At 33.3% G+C, this 18,812-nt stretch overlaps 1 protein-coding gene across 1 annotated transcript; it reads left to right on the top strand.

The window, feature by feature from the left end:
• Nucleotides 1-776: 776 nt before the first annotated feature.
• LOC108347282 (uncharacterized) lies at nt 777-3,559 on the top strand. Its single transcript, XM_017586450.2, has 3 exons — nt 777-1,493; nt 2,229-2,969; nt 3,279-3,559. The coding sequence occupies exons 1-3, from the start codon at nt 840-842 to the stop codon at nt 3,372-3,374; spliced, it is 1,491 nt and encodes a 496-aa protein (XP_017441939.1). The 5' UTR covers nt 777-839; the 3' UTR covers nt 3,375-3,559.
• Nucleotides 3,560-18,812: the final 15,253 nt, after the last annotated feature.

The following is an 18,812-nucleotide window of genomic DNA, read 5'->3' as shown; positions in this document are numbered from 1 at the left end:
ATTACAAATAACAAAAAAAATATCATCTAGTATTTAATATAATTACATGATTTGTATTACTGTTGATCAAAGTAATATACAATCTAATTTCGTTTCTTTGGAAATTGAGGACAAATAGAACATCCATTTGTATGTTGATTCAACTTTTAGTTTGTATTAAGGCTTTAATAGGTTAATAGGTGATAGAAATTTATGAATTATAGAAAAAGAAGCTAAAGATATAACTTAGTCTATATATATATATATATATATAAATAAATAAAAGAGAGTTCTTAGTTTAAATTTTACACATATTCTCGGATCAGAGTCACTTCACTTCCATACACTTATTTTAAGAAAATGTTTTTTTAACAACATTTTTTTTATAACTTTTATACAACGTCTACTTTAATGATTGATCCATTTTAAATATTTTTTTAAAATTAAATTCAAACGAACCAATAAATAAAATAGTGAGAGACTATTATCAAAAAGTTATTACAAAAAGTTGTTAATATATGATAGTTTCTTTTTATGGCTGAAAATGCTAATCAAATTAATGTAATTCACAAGACTTCAGTTACTTCATTAATTTAACTTGTTGATCGAAACAAAAATAAGAAAGTTATGTGTAACTCACCATTTCAATTTTCATGCAAAAAAGTGAGTCCTTTCGTTTTTATCTTATCACAAAACAACAAAAACATGAATTGTCCTTTTAATGCTGGCTAACAAAGGAAACTTCTCCCTAGCTACCTTCTTCTCATCATTGCAATTTGAAACCCAACACCATCAATAACTAAGTAGGCATCACATAGCAGTGGATCACCACACTCTCTGCACAGCTTCCTTTGATTTTCATGTTACTTTCCATGGCTTCCAAGCAAGAACCAAAGCTCCCTTTGACTCTTTTGCTGGACAAAGAAAGAAACTGTGTGGTTGCTGCTGAAGCAAGTGGAGACTTCATAGACATTTTGTTCAGTTTTCTCACCCTTCCACTCGGAACTATCACAAGGCTTGTGTCAAAGAAGCAAGAGTACGATGAAGTAGAAGAGATTGGTTGCATAAACAACTTGTACCAGAGCTTGGAAAATTCTGCTGATGATGTTTTCTGGAACCACATTTGCAAGAAAATGTTGCTTTTTCCACGCAACCCTTGCGAGGCACTTTGCCAGAAGCTTAAGCTGAACTTGGATGATGCAAAGCCTATGAAGTACTTCATGTGCAGCAACAGGTGTAGAAAGGGTGGTGATTGGTTCTTGAGTACTTTTGCTGAGGCTACCTGCTACTGTGGGAAATTGATGAACAAAGAAATGAAGCTGCATGGAGAATCTAATGAAGAAAATGATAATGGAGATGGGGTTTTTGTTAAGGGGCAAACCATGTACTTGATCTTTGATGATTTAAAGGTGCTACAAAGCTCTCCTGGTAACACTGTTCATCAACTTCTCCAACTTGGCTACAAAAACTTCCACAGGCTGACAAAGAAGTACCTTAATGTTGGTAGAAAGGAGGTAACATTGCAGATGAATTCATTTGGTGTTGTAGTTGTAGACAACCATATGAAAGTTTGTTAATACATTTTGAATTTTGCACTGGTATTAGTTAATTAGAATTTATAACATACTAACTGGTATAAGATGAACATTGTGAGAAAAAGTTCATAAGATCCGTTTTAGGACTTGCATTTCTCTATTTTATGACTGCACGTTAAATCTGATTATCTTTTCTTAAGTTCATTAATTAGCTAGTAAACTTGTGCTGGGGGAAGATCTGCAAATATCAGTGCTAATAAACAGAATGAATAAGCCGAGTGGTGCTTATTTTGTCAATGATAAAGGATATAATAAAGTAGGAAACTAAGCACAACAAATTATAAAACTGTTACAATCTCAGATCATTTGATTTGTCAGTCAAAAATTACTACTCTACACACTACTAAGTCTTATATTGAGTAGGATAAGAAAGTTAACCACTACATGAGAAATACGACCTATAAACTTATTGTCTTTTTGGGTTGAAAGATCTATCAGTGGTATCAAAACTGAAGGATGATCTTAGTGATCGACTCAACTAACATAGGTTTAGACAAGCATGTCCTGTTATGCTCTCTTGAAAGGGTCATCACTCTCAACATCATCTCACATGCATTTTATATGAAAAGTTGTTATCTATTTGATGAATACATGAAAATTTCTTATTTCATGAATATTATCCTTATACCTGTGTTTGTTTTTGTCCTTTTCAAGATTTTGGACTTGCTAAAGCAAGCATTGATCTCCAATTCTCCTCTTAGCGATGTATTCTTAGATAATGGAGGATCAAACGGTATGTGCACTTTCTCACCAAAACTTAGACCAGAAAATCAAGGCTGGATAAATCACAATCCTAGTATAAACCTAAAGGTAACAGTGAGAAAATCAAAGAAAACAATACTGTATGCTGAAGCTGAGGGAGATTTTGTGGATTATCTATTCAGCTTCCTCACAACACCAGTTGGATCTGTTCTAAACCTATTGGATGAAAACTTCTCTCTGGGAAGTATGAATAACTTGCAAAAAAGTGTGAAGAATCTGAATCCATTATGGCTGAGAAATCCTTCAGGCACTCCTTTACTGAACCTGAGGGTGGCCCCTCAATTTGGTTTGAAGAAGCAGCCAACAAAACTTTGTGAAGAACATACTCCTTGCTACTGGTATGGCACAGGAGTGATAAAAAATCATATATGCTATGCCATTGGGAATGGAGTGATATCAAAGGATCATAGCCTAATACAACATCCAAGGGCCATGAAACACTTTGATCCAAGATCTTCTGATGGCACAAAAGAGTCAGCTTTGGGCTTTGTGAGAAGACCATCACTGTTTGTTGTGTGGAATGATCTTCAAGTAACACCATTGGTGAGAACTTCAAGTATTTCATTTCTGCAAAAGCTTAATGTTCCATTGGATGACTTGGAGCAGCATGAGCTGAGAATTGAGGAGACAGAGGTAGCCACCACTTCATTTTTTCACTGATTCTCTTTTTGTGATTTCAATGAGTTTTTCATATTTTATTCAATGTTTTTAATTTGGAACATGAAACGTTAACAACTTTTTCTTAATAATTTTTTGACAATAAATTATATCATTACTATTTTATTGACCCGTTTAAATTTATTTTCAAAAGAATATTTGAAATGAATTAATCACAAGTCTAAAAAAGTTGTAAAAATAAAGTTGTTAAAAAAGTATTTTTCTTTTAATTTTCCTCCTTTAATATCTCATAATCAATGATTTTCATTATCCATGCATGATTAGGCACTGAACCTGCTGGGAGCTTCTTTGACTTCCAAAGCTGCTTTGACGGAAGGCCTGTTCTATCTCTTGAAGCCAAAGAAACAAGCAAAAGCATGATCTTTTCTTTTCTTCCAGTTGTTTTTAATAAGTTCAGAAATAGAGCAATCATGCATGTTAATGGAAATGTATCAGTTTTATGTTGCATTTTGGAGCATTGAATGGAGGTGTGAGCAATAAACTCCTTTGCCCTTGGCTACAAATTATCTCTCTTTAGTAAAAAAAACATTTTTCATCTCGGACAATGATGCATTACCAACTTTTCCTAACAACTTTTTAATAATAGACTCTGTATCACTATTTTATTGGTTTGTATATTTAAAACGAAAAATGTTACAAGTTAGTTTCTTATTTTTCAAAAGGGTAAATCATTTGGTTATTCAAGTGTCCGAGAAATTTTAAACTTATCTCTAAACTAATTTTCATTTTAAATGTGTGTTTGATCATTTAAATATATTTAATTTGGTTAACAACGATATATTTAAAGTATAATTTATATATTTTAAAATAAGTTATAAATGTCTAATTCCTTGTAATTATTGTTGACCCATATCTATTAGATTGAATAGATGAGGTGTGAAAAAAGGTATGCTCTGAATAAGTGTTAAATATGTATAAGTTTATTAATAGTTTACTTTGGATAAGTGTTAAATATATTTTAAAAATATTAAAGTGTAATGCAAATTTTAAAAGAATGTAGAAGCTCCTAACATAGAAGAATTGAAATGTAATATAAAAATTCTAGAATGTTGTAAAAAATCCTAAGATAGGAAGAAAAAATTAAGAAAATTCTACATAGGTAGAAAGCCTAGAACTTTCTACATAAGTTCTAGCTAGAATTTTCTAGAATAGTCATAAAAGAGATATGGGGTCTATAAATACCCATGTGTACTGTCATCTGAAAAAAGAAGCCAACATCTACTACAACTAAAGACAACTACAACACTTCTTCCAACTACTACTTCCACATTCCATTATCTCCACATTTTATCTACATTCAACTATCTCTACATTTTTTGTATCCCATCAACTATTCCTTTCATAACCTTAAAATACTAACAAACAGTGGTACCAGAGCTACGTTCGGTCAACTATTAGGCGTAGATAAAATTTTCAACTACTTTAAACAAAATAATAACTCATTCTATACTACATCCAAAATATTTTCTCAACTCATGGCTAATACTAATCAAACATCATCAATTCCAGTACCTATTTTCATAGGAGAAAATTATGAATTCTGGAGTGTCAAAATGAAGACATTCTTTCGCTCTCATGATTTATGGGACATAATAGAAGAGGGATTCACTATTCTAAAAGACACCTCCACTTTTACTGCAGCTCAAAAGAAGGAGTTGAAGGAAAACAAGCAGAAGGATTCAAGGCCTTTATTTGTTCTTCAACAAGTAGTTGATGACACAATTTTCCAAGGATAATTGGTGTCACAAGTGCAAAGCAAGCTTGAAACATAATACAAAGGAGTTTCAAGGAAGTGATGAGGTACACAATGCTAAACTTCATTCTCTAAGATGAAAGTTTGAATTAATAAAAATGAAAGAATCTGAGACCATTAAAGAGTACTATTCTAGAATAAAAGAAATAGTTAGCCAGATGAGAGCCTATGGGGAAAATATTATTCTTGACAACAAGATCGTTGAGAAAATTTTAATTTCTATTCTCCAAAAATATGATGCAATCGCAACTGCGATTGAACAAACAAAAGATCTGGCTACATTGTTAGTAACACAACTAATGGGCTCTCTTGAAGCTTATGAACAAAGATTGAAAAGGCATGAAGAAGACTCGGTTGAAAATGCCTTTCAATCAAAACTAAAATTGCAATCTCATAATAAAGAATATGAAGGAAGCAAAAGTAGAGAAATTTCAAGAAATAAAGAAAATTATAGAAACTTCTCTATAACTCGTCAAGGAAAATATCCTCCATGTGGCATCTGTATAAAGACAAGTCACTTGGAAAAAGATTGTTGGTATCATGGAAAACCTCAATGCCAGTATTGCAAGAAGTTTGGTCACATAGAGAAGTATTGTCGTAATAAAAATAAGCATCAAGCAAACTTTGCGGAAGAAGATAATCAGGAGAAACTCTTATTCTATGCCAATCAAGAATCTCCTAGTGGAGAAGGGAGTTGGTACTTGGATAGTGGATGTAGTAATCACATGGCGAAAGATCAAAGTATCTTCAAAGACATTGATAAATTTGTCAATGTCAAAGTTCGACTAGGAAATGGCACCATAGTTGAGTCTTGATGCAAAGGAATTGTCATGGTGGAGAGAAAGAAAGGTACAAAATTCATCAAGGATGTTTTACTAGTTCCCAATCTTAAAGAGAATCTTTTAAGTATTGGCTAAATTATGGAGAATGGATATTCTCTTCATTTTGAGAAAGATACATGCAAAATTTATGATGGTAAAATGATAGAAAATTTTCAAGTAAAAATGGAGAAGAGAAATATAAGTTTTCATATAAGCTTCAAACCTGGAACTAATATTGCCATGAAGGCAGAAGTTGACGACTCATGGCTTTGGCATAGGAGATTTGGCCACTGCAACACACATGCCTTAAAGCTTTTATATCAGAAAAACATGATGAGAGATCTTCCATGCTTTAAGGAAAATAATGAATCATGCGAAGGATGTCTCCTCGGAAAACAACACCGATTACCATTCTCGATAAACAAAGCATGGAAAGTAAAAGACTTATTGGAGTTTATTTATACCGATGTTTGTGGACCGATGAGACGCCTTCACATCACAACAACAGGTATTTCATCATCTTCATTGATGACTTCTCTAGAATGACATGGGTTTATTTCTTAAAGTCAAAGTTATAAGTCTTCGGCATATTCAAGAAATTCAAGGTCCTTGTTGAGAAGAAAAGTGAAAAACAAATAAAACTACTTGAAGTGATCGTGGTAAGGAGTACACATCTAACGATTTTGACAAATTCTGCAGAGATGAAGGCATAAAGCGACAACTTACAGTCACATATACTCCACAACAAAATGGCGTTTCAGAGAGAAAGAACCGCACAGTTATGGAGATGGTAAGATCAATGCTAAAAGAGAAAAGTATGCCTAACACTTTTTGGGCTGAAACAGTCTACAGTGTAGTTTACATTTTAAACAGATGTCCAACTAAGGTAGTCCAAGACAAGACTCCTATTGAAGCTTGGAGTGGAAGAAAGCCATCAGCTAAACACCTACGAGTATTTGGATCTATATGTTACATACATGTTCCTGATCAAAGGAGGCACAAGCTTGGAGATAAGACTATATGAGGAATATTCTTGGGATATAACACATAATCAAAAGGCTATCAAGTCTACAACCTACAAATAAAAAAGCTCATCATTAGTCGAGATGTTGAAGTTGATGAAAATGCTTCTTGAAATTGGGAAGAAGAAAAAGTTGTTAAAAGTAACATTTTACTTCCAGTGTAACAATCTAAAAAAGAAACTCAGGAAGAGGCAGAAAATTCAGGTACGCTTTTTCCACCTCCACAACAACAAGATTCTTTACCTGAATCTAGTCTAAGAAGAGTAAGATCTTTGGTAGATCTATATGAAACTTGCAATATAGCCATGATTGAACCTAACTGTTATGAAGAAACATCAAAGCAAGAAGTATGGGTCAAGGCTATGGAAGAAGAGATTAAAATGATTGAGAAGAATAACACTTGGGAACTTGTAAATTGCCCTCATGGAAAAGACATCATAGGAGTGAAATGGATATATAAAACAAAGCTTAATCCTGATGGAACTATACAAAACACAAGGCAAGATTAGTCGCCAAAGGCTACTCACAACAACCAAGAATAAACTATAATGAGACATTTGCTTCAGTTGCTCGCTTAGATACAATTAGAGTATTAATAGCTCTTGCAACACAAAAAGGATGGAACATATATCAATTGAATGTCAAATCAGCCTTTCTAAATGGGGTGATTGAAGAAGAGATTTATGTGTAACAACCACATAGCTTCTTCAACAAAGGCAACGAAGGCAAAGTACTAAGACTTAAAAAAGCATTATATGGCTTGAAGTAAGCTCCCCGAGCTTGGTATAACAAGATTGATAAATACTTCATCGATCAAGGAGGAGCAAAAGTGAGCCAACACTATATATTAAGGCACAAGGTTAGTACTATCTCATTGTCTCTTTATATGTCGATGATTTTATCTATACAGAAATAATATGGAGATGATGAAAGAATTTAAAGAAGACATGATGAAGACATTTGAAATGACTGACCTTGGCTTGATGAACTATTTCCTTGGTATAGAAGTGAAACAACAAAAAGAAGGTATATTTATCTCTCATAAGAAATATATTGAAGCTCTACTAAAGAAGTTCAAGATGAATGATTGTAAACCTGTCATTACTCTGTTGGTGGTAAACGAGAAGCTACAAAAAGATGATGGAGCACAAGAGGTAGATGCATCACACTACATGAGTTTATTTGAAAGTATCCTCTATCTCACAGCCACACGACCAGACATTATGTATGCTACAAGTCTTTTATCAAGATTCATGCAAAAGCCAAGTCAGATTCATTATGGAGTAGGAAAAAGAATTTTAAGATATCTACAAGACACAAAGGAGTTTGGTATATGGTACAAAACAATGACTAACTCAAGGATGATTGGCTACACAGATAGCTATTGGGCAGGATCAATGGACGACATGAAGAGTACGTCAGGATATGCTTTCTCACTTGGATTAGGTATTTTATCTTGGGCATCAAAGAAGTAAGCAACCGTGGCACAATCAACAACAGAAGAAGAATATGTAGCAGTTGCTAAAACCACAAGTCAAGCAATATGGCTACGAAAAATACTTAAAGAAATGGGTGAACCACAAGATGGACCGACTATTATTTATTGCGACAACAAATTGACAATAGTAATAACAAAAAATCCAGTCCATCATCAAAGAACAAAACATATAGCCATTAAATATCACTTCATTCGAGATGAAGAGACAACTAAAATTTTTTTACTCAAGTACTGCCCAACAGAAGACCAAATTGCAGATATTTTTACGAAGGCATTACCACGACCAAGATTTGAACTATTGCGAACAATGCTTGGAGTTACCGAATTTGCATTAAGGAGGAGTATTAAAGTGTAATGCAAATTCTAGAAGAATGTAGAAGCTCCTAGGATAGAAGAATTGAAATGTAATATAAATTCTAGAATGTTGTAGAAAATCCTAAGATAGGAAGAAAAAAACAAGAAAATTCTACATAGGTAGAAAGCCTATAACTTTCTACATAAGTTCTAGCTAGAATTTTCTAGAATAATCATGAAAGAGAGATGGGGTCTATAAATACCCATGTGTACTATCATTTGAAAAACGAAGCCAACATCTACTACAACTAAAGACTACTACAATACTTCTTCCAACTACTACTTCCATGTTCCACTATCTCCACATTCTACTATCTCCACATTTTCTCTACATTCAACTATCTCTACATTTTCTCTATCTCATCAACTATTCCTTTCACAACCTTAAAATACTAACAAAAATAAGTTATTACCAACAATTTCGTTGCTAATTATTGTTCATCGATACCTATTTTAATAGCTTACTTTTAGTGTTGTTGTGTTGTTTCTTAATTATTATTATGATGATTGTACGTTATATGATAGATAGATTAGAGACGATATTTCAAATAAGAAAACTCAGTATTGAAACAAAAAATAGAAAAGAAGAAATTTATATACGTATTTCTTTCGGTGTTCCTTTTATATTTATTGTCCTTAAGTAGTCTTGTGTCTTCTCTTATGCTTTTTCTTTTTTCTAGTAGTTGTGAATAACAAAATTTCTAGACCTCTTCATCGCTTTATTCTAGAGCTGTCAAAACGGGTAACCCGGCTCGACCCAGCCTGACCCACCATGGGTTGGTCACTTAGTGAGCCAACCCAACCCGGCTCACTTATTAGCGAACTGAAAAAAATTGAACCCGACTCGACCCACCATGGGTAAAGCTGTCAAAACGGGTAACCCAGCTCGACCCGACCCACCACGGGTTGGCCACTTAGTGAGCCAACCCAACCCGGCTCATTTATTAACGAGCCAAAAAAATTCGAACCCGACCCGACCCACCACGGGTTGGTGGGTTAAACGGGTTGGCTCATTGGTTCACTTAGTTAACTTTTTTTCACCCTCTTCTTCTTAGATAATTATAATATGTTACTTTGATCGATCAAATTGAAACAGTAATAATTGGACTAATTGATATAAAAGAAAATGAAACAAAAGAAATGTATTGTTTTATATATTCTAAGCTATCAAGCATAAATTTTGCCAAATTTAGTTTAATGAGATATAGATAACCGTTTGACCAAGAAACTACATATAGTCGTTAACAAAAATATATAGCACAAGATAAAACTGTCATGCTTGTAGATAGGTCTAAAAACAAGATAAAACAAATGATATATTCCTGAATTATCCAATCTATAATATTATCCATCTATTAAATTGGAGTCCTGAATGGATAAATCCCGAGTATTATGCTCTCTTGAAGCATCTTCTTCTTTATCTCCATCTATAATATTATCCAATTTATAATCTTAGGGTTTTATTTGCAGATGAAAACTTTTGGAAATACAGCAGCGCGAAAGACTATATTGTTAACTAAAGGTTGTGCATTTTGAATAATTAATTAATTAATTTGATTTCAATAAAAAGAAATAGGATTTAAATAATTAATTTAATTTAATTAAAAAAAATAGGTGGGTTGGTGAGCCAACCCGACTCACCACGGGTTCAACCCATGTGAGCTGGGTTCTTAGTGAGCCGGGTCAAAATTGGCTCGCATAAAAAATTTTGTATTTTTTTCCAACCCAACCCGGCTCAAACCCGTGGTGAGCCGGGTTGGCTCACGGGTTTCAACCCATTTTGACGGCACTAACCATGGGTTGGTGGGTTAAACGGGTTGCTTGCTGGCTCACTTAATTATAAGTTTTTTTAAAATAAAACTAAATTATAATTTTTTTAATTCAAATCTAAATAAATTTCACTCTAAAATGATGTTAAACTCCAAAAAGACAATTTAAAATAAAAAAAATATCATACAATTCAAGCTCAATAAAAAAAGAAACACAAAAGATGAACAAATAATTTTTTAATATTGATAATTTTTGTATTACTTGTCCATTTTTAATATTAGAGTCTTGAATAAATAAATCTATAATATTTTTCTTTCTTAAAACATCTCTTTTTTATCCCCATCTACAATATAATAAAAAAAATACTAACTAATAATATTGAAACACAAAATAATAAATAATTAAATTAAATTAGGTGGGTCGATGAGCCAACCCGGCCCACCACGGGTTCAACCCGGGTGAGACGGGTTCTAAGTGAGCCAGCTTGAAAACTAACCCACATAAAAAAATTACATTTTTTTTTAAACTCAACTCGGCTCAAACCTGTGGTAAACCAGGTTGGCTTGCGAATTACAATCCATTTTGACAACAATACTTTATTCGATTTAACTTCATCATCTTCTTCAATTCTCTTGTATGTTTAATATAGTGACAAAATTTAAAAATCTGATTTAGAAAGTTATCAAATTTCAAAATTCAAAAAACTCAATTAAAAAAATTATCAAATTTTAAAACTAATCAGATTTTGAAATTTAATTAAGAAAGTTATCAAATTTTAAAATTTAATTTAAAAATTATTAAAATTCAAAGTCAAATTTTAAAATTTAATTTCAAAAATAACTTAATTTCGAAATTAACCAAATTTCAAAATCGAAATCAAGAAAGTTGAAATCTAATTTAAAAAATCACCAAATTTTTAAATTCAACCAAACAATTCATCACATTTCGATATTTAATTAAACAACGTCTCAATTTTTAAGGTACACTTCTTTCAAATTTCAATATAAAATTTTTCCAAATTTCAAAATTTAATATTTAATTTTCCAAATTTCTAAATCTGGCTTACACTTCTCTTTGTTCTCCAAATCCCGTTATCTTTTGTTTATTCTAGGTTTAATCATTAAGGAAGTCTCTATTTTTGGATAGAATCTTAATTTGGTCTTTTCTTTCTCGGCATCTCAATTGGGTCCTATTTTTGTGAAAATTGCAATAATTCGGCCCCTGCCGTTAAATTGAGCCCAACGACGTTAGTCTCTGGTTGACGTGGCATGTTGGACTAAGTTTTTAATTGACGTGGCTACATTAGTAGGGGCACCTCTGTCTGACGTGTATATTTATATTTTTTAAAAAATAAACAAATGGAAAGTAGGAATTAAATATTGGGATAGAATTTTTTGAATTAGGGATTAGGATTGTGAGAAGTTTGTTCTGCCATTGTGGGGTTCGTGTAGGGTTCATGAAAAGTTCAATCACTTTCACAAATTGGGGTATGAATTTCGGGATTTAGGGTTTAATCGTAGTTGACGATGACAGAGAGCGTGCAGTTGTCGTGGTCGTCGGAGTTGCGGGGCCTTCTTTCCGCTGGAAATCTCGAGTGGTCAGGTCAGTAAAAGTTTGGATTTGTATTGATTATTGATTATAGGGGTCAAATGTTGTCTACTTTTCATTGCGATGTTGGGTGGTGGTCCCCGTCCTTGTATTGTGTTCCATTTTTTATTGCGATGTTGTGGTCCCCCATGTTTAAAGTTGTTTTTCTGTGTGTGTGTGTGTGAGTGCATTTTGTTTATCGTTTTAATACATGTTTTGTCGTCATGTGATTACATTATAGGTGTATAAATACATATATATATATATATATATATATATATATATATAGTGTTTTGCGTCATGGACGAGGAAATTAGTTAATGATGGGGGAAACATCTAGGTTTTTGTTTGACCCAGATGTTTGGAGTTATTTCGTGGTTGTTAGTGTAGTGAAATGTTTGGGATACGATGGGTTTAAAGATATGTGGTACTCTGTAGGAGGGGCTTCAGTGTTGGATGATAAGTTAGAGTCTTTGTGTGATGACATTGCTACCATGCATATGGTTAATTTAGCTAGGCTGAATGGTGAGGTGCATGTGTTTGTGATACACCCTGTTTCTGAACCCAAAGTCATACATATGCTGGAATATTTTGGTAATGATGAAGGAAAAGTTGAAGAGAGGGTTGATGTTGATGGTGAATAGCAAGTTGAGGGTGCTATGGAGGAAGAGGTCCATGTAGTTGAAGAAGTTGGTGGTGTGTTAGAAGAGATGGGTGATGTTCATGGACAAGTAGAAGTTGAGGATGCTATGGAGGAAGAGGTCCATGTAGTTGAAGAAGTTGGTGGTGTGTTAGAAGAGATGGGTGGTGTTCATGGACAAGTGGAAGTTGAGGATGCTATGGAGGAAGAGGTCCATGTAGTCGAAGAAGTTGGTGGTGTGTTAGAAGACATGGGTGATGTCCATGGACAAGTGAAAGTTGAGGATGTTTTGGAGGAAGAGGTGCATGAAGTTGAAGAAGTTGGTGGAAATGGTGAAGAGGAAGGTGAACAAGTGAATGGAGTTGAAGAAGATGTGGAAATTCGAAGTTCGAATTCCTTTTTTGACAATGGTAGTGGTGATGGAAATGGTGAGTGGTTGGAGGGGCTTGTTGATGTCAATGTTGGTTGCGATATAGATGATGATATGCATGCAGATTGGGAGGGAAATGTGGAAGTTGAAGTTCAAAGTGTGTCAAATGACCTTGGAGGACCATGTTCCAGTGGGAGTTCTGACAGCATGTTTGATGTTAATGTAAAGGGTGGGAATGAGAGAGGTTTGTTGGATGATGAGTGGGAATCTGAACAGTTACTTAGTGGAGCAGATAGTGATGAAGATGTTAACGATGTAGAGAGTTATGAGACATTTGCAACCTTTGTTATGTCAAAAAGTATGGTTGACTTCAAGTGGGAAGTTGGGACATATTTTGGTGAAAAGCAAGACATTTTGGATGTAATGAAGTGTTATGCGTTGGATAATGGAAGAAATATTAAGTATGTTAAGAATGATAAGAAAAGATTGAGGTTCAAGTGTGTGGGTGCAAAAGGTAAATGTCCATGGAGGTTATATTGTGGTTATATGGAGGCAATTAATACATGGCAATTGAGAACCATGTTGGACAACCATACCTATAGTAAGAGTTCAACCTTAAATTAATTGATGCGAATTTGTTGAGCAAGAAGTTACAGAAAACAGTTAGAGAAAATCCGACTGTTAAAAGTGTGGATATCAGGGAAAAAACATAGCAACAGAGCATATTGATGGCTCTTTCAAGGAACAATATAAAAGGCTATATGATTATGCCCATGAGTTGTTGGCCAAAAATCCAGGATCAACAGTGAAAGTAAATGTTGAAAATGTGGGAGGTGAAGTCCTTTTCAAGAGATTTTATGTATGTCTAAAGGCCTGTAAAGACAGTTTTCTGTCATGCAGGCCAATATTGGTTTAGATGGAGCATTTTTTAAGGGTAAGTACGGTGGTGAGTTGTTAACAGTTGTGGGCCCAGATGGAAATGAGCAGATGTTGCCTATTGCGTACGTTGTTGTCAAAGTTGAGAACAAGGCATCGTGGAGGTGGTTTTTGGATATATTGGTAGAAGACCTTGGAGGGGCTAAACTATACAAGAATTGCTTCCTGGAGTTGAGCAAAGATTTTGTGTGAGGCATATGTATGCCAACTTCAGGAAGAAATTCCCTGGCAAAAACCTCAAGCGTTTAATGTGGAGGGCAACTATGGCCACACACCCACAAACCTGGGAGATGGAGATGAGGAACATCAGAGCACTTAATGAAGATGCTTTTAAGCATTTGATTGTCATCCCTCAAAGGTTAGTCTTCATAACTACAACACAATTTGTTAATGATATTGGTAGGATACTACATGTGTATGAGAGGATAAGGAAGACAGGGGGGAGATATGGTGAGTGGGTGGAGGAAGACAGGCCAAATGGTGGAGGAAGAGAGGTCGAACGGTGGGGGATGAGAGGGCAAAGGATGGGGAAGAGCTGTCGAACGGTGGGAAAGAGAGGGAGAAGAGCGGGGAAGAGAGGGCGAAGGATGGGGAAGAGATGCCGAACGGTGGAAAGAGAGGGCGAAGGGCAGGGAAGAGAGGGCGAAGGATGGGGAAGAGATGTCAAACGGTGTGAATGACAAGCCGAAGGGCGGGGAAGAGAGGCCGAACGGTGGAGGAAGAGAGGTCGAACGGTGGGAAAGAGAGGTCGAACGATGGGGAACATATGTTAATAATTATTTTATTATTTCTTGTAGGTATTGGCCAAGATCAATGTTCACTTCAATAGCTAAATGTGACACCTTAGTTAACAATATGAGTGAGGCCTTCAATAGTGTCCTCGTAACAACCAGGAGTAAACCCATAATTACCTTCTTGGAGGAAATACGACTTTACATCATGCAAAGATGGGCCAAGAACAAGTCAAGCATATCATCATTTATTGGATCCATTTGTCCCAAGATCCAATCCAGATTTAGAAAGGAATCTCAATTAACTAAAAATTGGATTCCTTGGTAAATTCTATTAATGACTTCTCTGTTATGTTAATTTAGTATTGTGGTTCATAATTATTGTTGTGTTCTTCTCCATAGTTGCTCAACCAACAAACTTTTTGAAGTTCGTCACATGTCTAACAGTGGAGATAAGTTCTTAGTCAACATAGATGATTCCTCATGCACATGCAGAACTTGGATGATCATTGGAATTCCCTATTGTCATTCATTGGCTGCAATGAAGTTCCTCAACATTGATGGAGAACAATTTATTCACTCTTGTTACATGAAGTCGATATATGAGGAGACATATTCATCAATAATATATCCCATAAATGGAGCCAACATGTGGAACATTACTCCACATCCTGATGTATCCCCTCCACACAAAAGAGTATTGCCTGGAAGACCAAAGAGGGAATAAAGACTAGAGCAATGGGAAATGAAGAAGGATGATTAACGAATGACCAAATCTGGGTTGCGGAAAAGATGTGGCATATGTAGGAACATGGCCATAACGGAAGTTGTTGCCCATCAGCAACCCAAGCAGGACCTGTGCATTGCGAGGAACAAACTCCATCCACTCAACAATCTGAAATAGCACATCAGACTCAACCTCAATCCTAGTACACTGTAGGAATGCATTTGTGTAATATTTTAAGGATACAAAAAATTATGCAATACTTTTCTTTTTTAGGGAGAATCTCAATTTATGGAAGATTCTGCTTTTGTCATCTAACTAAACGGTGTAGGAAAAAACATGGAAGATTCTTCTTTTGTTATCGAAATTCTGGTTTCATAGTTAATTTGGTGTGTTTGATATATTTGTCCAACCATTGTTCTTCGTGCTACGGGGGATGATATTTACAATATTGTTAACTGATAACATCCCAGTTTTGCAACTTTTTATGTGCTTAGGAGTCCATGTTAGTTCATTTTAGTTTTTTATTGGGTAGAATTAGGCTAGTTTTAGGATTTTTCTTTATATTTGTAGTTTTGTAAAATTGTAGTTAAAATTTGTAAATAATTAGGATATTAATATTTTTTTAGAAAATCTTTTGATAAAAATTCTCTCTTTTTACTTGTTAAATTTCCTTTACTTTCTTTAATTTTTGTACTCATTTTTCTTTGTTGCAGAAATCTTAGGCTGAATGGATTAAACTTGGGTTGTTTTGAATTGGAGCTTATTGGATTGAAATTGGGCCACTATTGCTGATAGGAATCAATTGAAAAGCTTTGGGCTGAAATGCAAGTGTTGCTGCAGGAGTGTTTCATCCTACACCTCCAAGATATCATCCTGCACCTTCAAAAATTCCACTTTTAACCTTCTGACATCTCATCATTATCCTACACCTTTAACTTTATAAAAAAATTTATTTTTAATTTTAATAAATATATTTTTTTTTCTTGTTAAAAAGACTCTACACCACCTTAATAATAATTAAATTTAAAATTCTAATATTATTTAATATAATTTTATATTTTAATAATTATTAAAATATAATTTATATTATAATAATAGTTATATTAAAAATATAAAAATAAAATAATTAAAATAAAAATAATAAACAAAAAGGTAAAATTATATTAAATAAAATATTTAATATATTCAAATACATTAAATTATATTAATATATTAAATTAAATTAAATAATTATTAAAATTTAAATAATAAACAAAATTTTAAAACAATTATTTATCAAATAACAAATAAAATTATATTAAATAAAATATTTAAATATACTAAATTATATTAAAATATTAAATTAAATTAAATAATTATTAAAATTTATATATAAAATAAAATTTTAAAAACGTTTCTTTATCGGATATGGATATTCGATTCAAAACTTATCGGATATCTATATCCGATTAACAAATTTTTCAAAATATTGTCTTTTTTTAATTTTAATAATTATTTAATTTAATTTAATATTTAAATATATTTAAATATATTAAATATAATTTTAAGTATTATTTTTATTTTCTTTTTTATTCTTATTTTGGTTATTATTTTTCAATTTTCTTAATAGAACTATTTTAAAAATATAAATTATATTTTATTAATTATTAAAATATAAAAATATAATAAGTAATATTATAATTTTTATTTAAGTTTAATATTTATTAAATTTTAAATAAAAAGCAAAAGTGTTAACATATTTTATAGATTTTAATATATAAATAAGTTTTTTAAAATTTTCATTTTTATTTAAAATTCAATAATTATTTAATAATTATTTAATTTATTTTAATATTTTATTATAATTTATTATATTTGAATATATTAAATCAAATTTATTGTTATTATTATTATTTATTATTTTTATTATTTTTATTATTTTTATTTTATTTTTATGTTTTTAATATAACTATTATTATAATATAAATTATATTTTAATAATTATTAAAATACAAAATTATTTTAAATAATATTTAAATTTTAAATTAAATTAAATTATTATTAAGATATTGAAGATTGTTTTTAATAAAAAAGAAAAGAAAATGAAAAAATATTTATTAAAGTTAAAAATAACGTTTTGAAAAAGTTGAAGGTGCAGAATAGATGTCAGAAGGTTAAAAGTGGAATTTTGGGAGGTGCAGGATGAGATCTTGGAGGTGTAGGATGAAACACTCTTGCTGCAGATATGGATTGGGCTGGTTGGACCTTGGGCTCTAGTTAGTAGGACAACGCCGTTTTGGTGTGTGAAGCTGATGTCGTAGGGGTCTCTTGATCCAGTAATTCATTTGAGCGAAACACTCTCTCGAGCAAAGGTCCAAATGAGGAAAAGCATTCTCTCTAAGCTAGGGTTTGTGCGAAAGAGGCAAAGGAGCTCCATAGCTCGTGATTGTGAATAAGCGGAGACCCAAAGCACACATGCGGAGGCTGAAGCGGTAATAAGGTTGAAGACGATCGGAGGGCTTGGAGGTGATGATGAACAGAGGTCGTCTAATCTGAGGAAGTCTGAAGCGTCAAGGGTTCTTCTTTTCCTTTCCCATTTTTCCCCCTTTTTGTTTTCTCTATAAAAAGAGACTTGTAAAGAGAGTTAGGGGTGATCGAGTGGAGGGTGACAGACTCCGCTCTAGTGCGAGAGTGTATGGTGGAGGGTGACAGACTCCACCCATGAGAGGCGATTGTGAGAGAGCACTACTGTTGAGTAACGGTGGGTGACAGACACCGTGAACAGATTCTAGTGTTCGATCAATTCATTAGCTATAGGGTTTTACTTGCTTTCCGATCGAGACTCATGGTGGTGACAGCCCGTGAGCATCTCGACGTTGCTTTTATGGTAGCAATTTCTTGTAGTTTTCATTTTACGTTTAATAAAATTTCCATTTCTGCTTGATTTTCTTCTTGCGATGATGTTCTCTGCTTCGATTTGATTTTTCTTAATGTTTAATTGATTCTAGAGTTTACTTTCATTGTAATTTCGTTTTATTGCATTTGATAGTTGAATATAGATTGGAATTTTAGGTTTTGATCTGTGATTTCAAGTTTAGGGTTAATATTTGGTTCTTACATTCTGATATTGAAATTTGATTTTGTCAGACCTTAGGAAATTTAACCCAAACTCCACCTGTTTAATCACATTTAATGCGCCCAAAACCCTATTCAGATTCATTTAAAACCCACCCAAAACTCTACACACTGACGCCAAGTGTCAAGAATGGAAGGTTCGAAAATCAGTAGTGGAATGCAGGTGTCAGCAGGAGAGCGGACGATCGTTTCACACGGGAAGAAAAAAGATTTTCTGAAACCTTCTTCCCACTCTCTCTGCATGCACCCTTCATCTTCCAAAACTCTGATCTTTCATTTTCCTCCTCCTTCTCTCTAGAAAACCTTTTCTTCTCTCTACTGTAACTCATTACTCCCTTCTCCGATCTCATTTCAGAAACCATAGAAGAAGTCCCGGCGTCGTGAGCTTCATTCTGAACCGAACAGCTTCAGAATCTGAAACTGGTAAGTCGCTCGTCCCTAATTGTTGTTCGTATGAACATGCAAACCAAGCCTG

The sequence above is a fragment of the Vigna angularis genome, chromosome 9, assembly GCF_016808095.1.
Source record: "Vigna angularis cultivar LongXiaoDou No.4 chromosome 9, ASM1680809v1, whole genome shotgun sequence".
Classification (NCBI taxonomy): domain Eukaryota; kingdom Viridiplantae; phylum Streptophyta; class Magnoliopsida; order Fabales; family Fabaceae; genus Vigna; species Vigna angularis.
The sequence above is the reverse complement of the archived record's forward strand: the minus strand, read 5'-3'. Positions and strand labels throughout refer to the sequence as shown.

Coding starts and splice junctions, on each gene's coding strand:
- LOC108347282 (XM_017586450.2), top strand. CDS start 840: ATGTTACTTTCCATGGCTTCCAAGCAAGAACCAAAGCTCCCTTTGACT. Junction 1,494..2,228: donor TTAATGTTGGTAGAAAGGAG/GTAACATTGCAG, acceptor GTCCTTTTCAAG/ATTTTGGACTTGCTAAAGCA. Junction 2,970..3,278: donor TGAGAATTGAGGAGACAGAG/GTAGCCACCACT, acceptor ATGCATGATTAG/GCACTGAACCTGCTGGGAGC.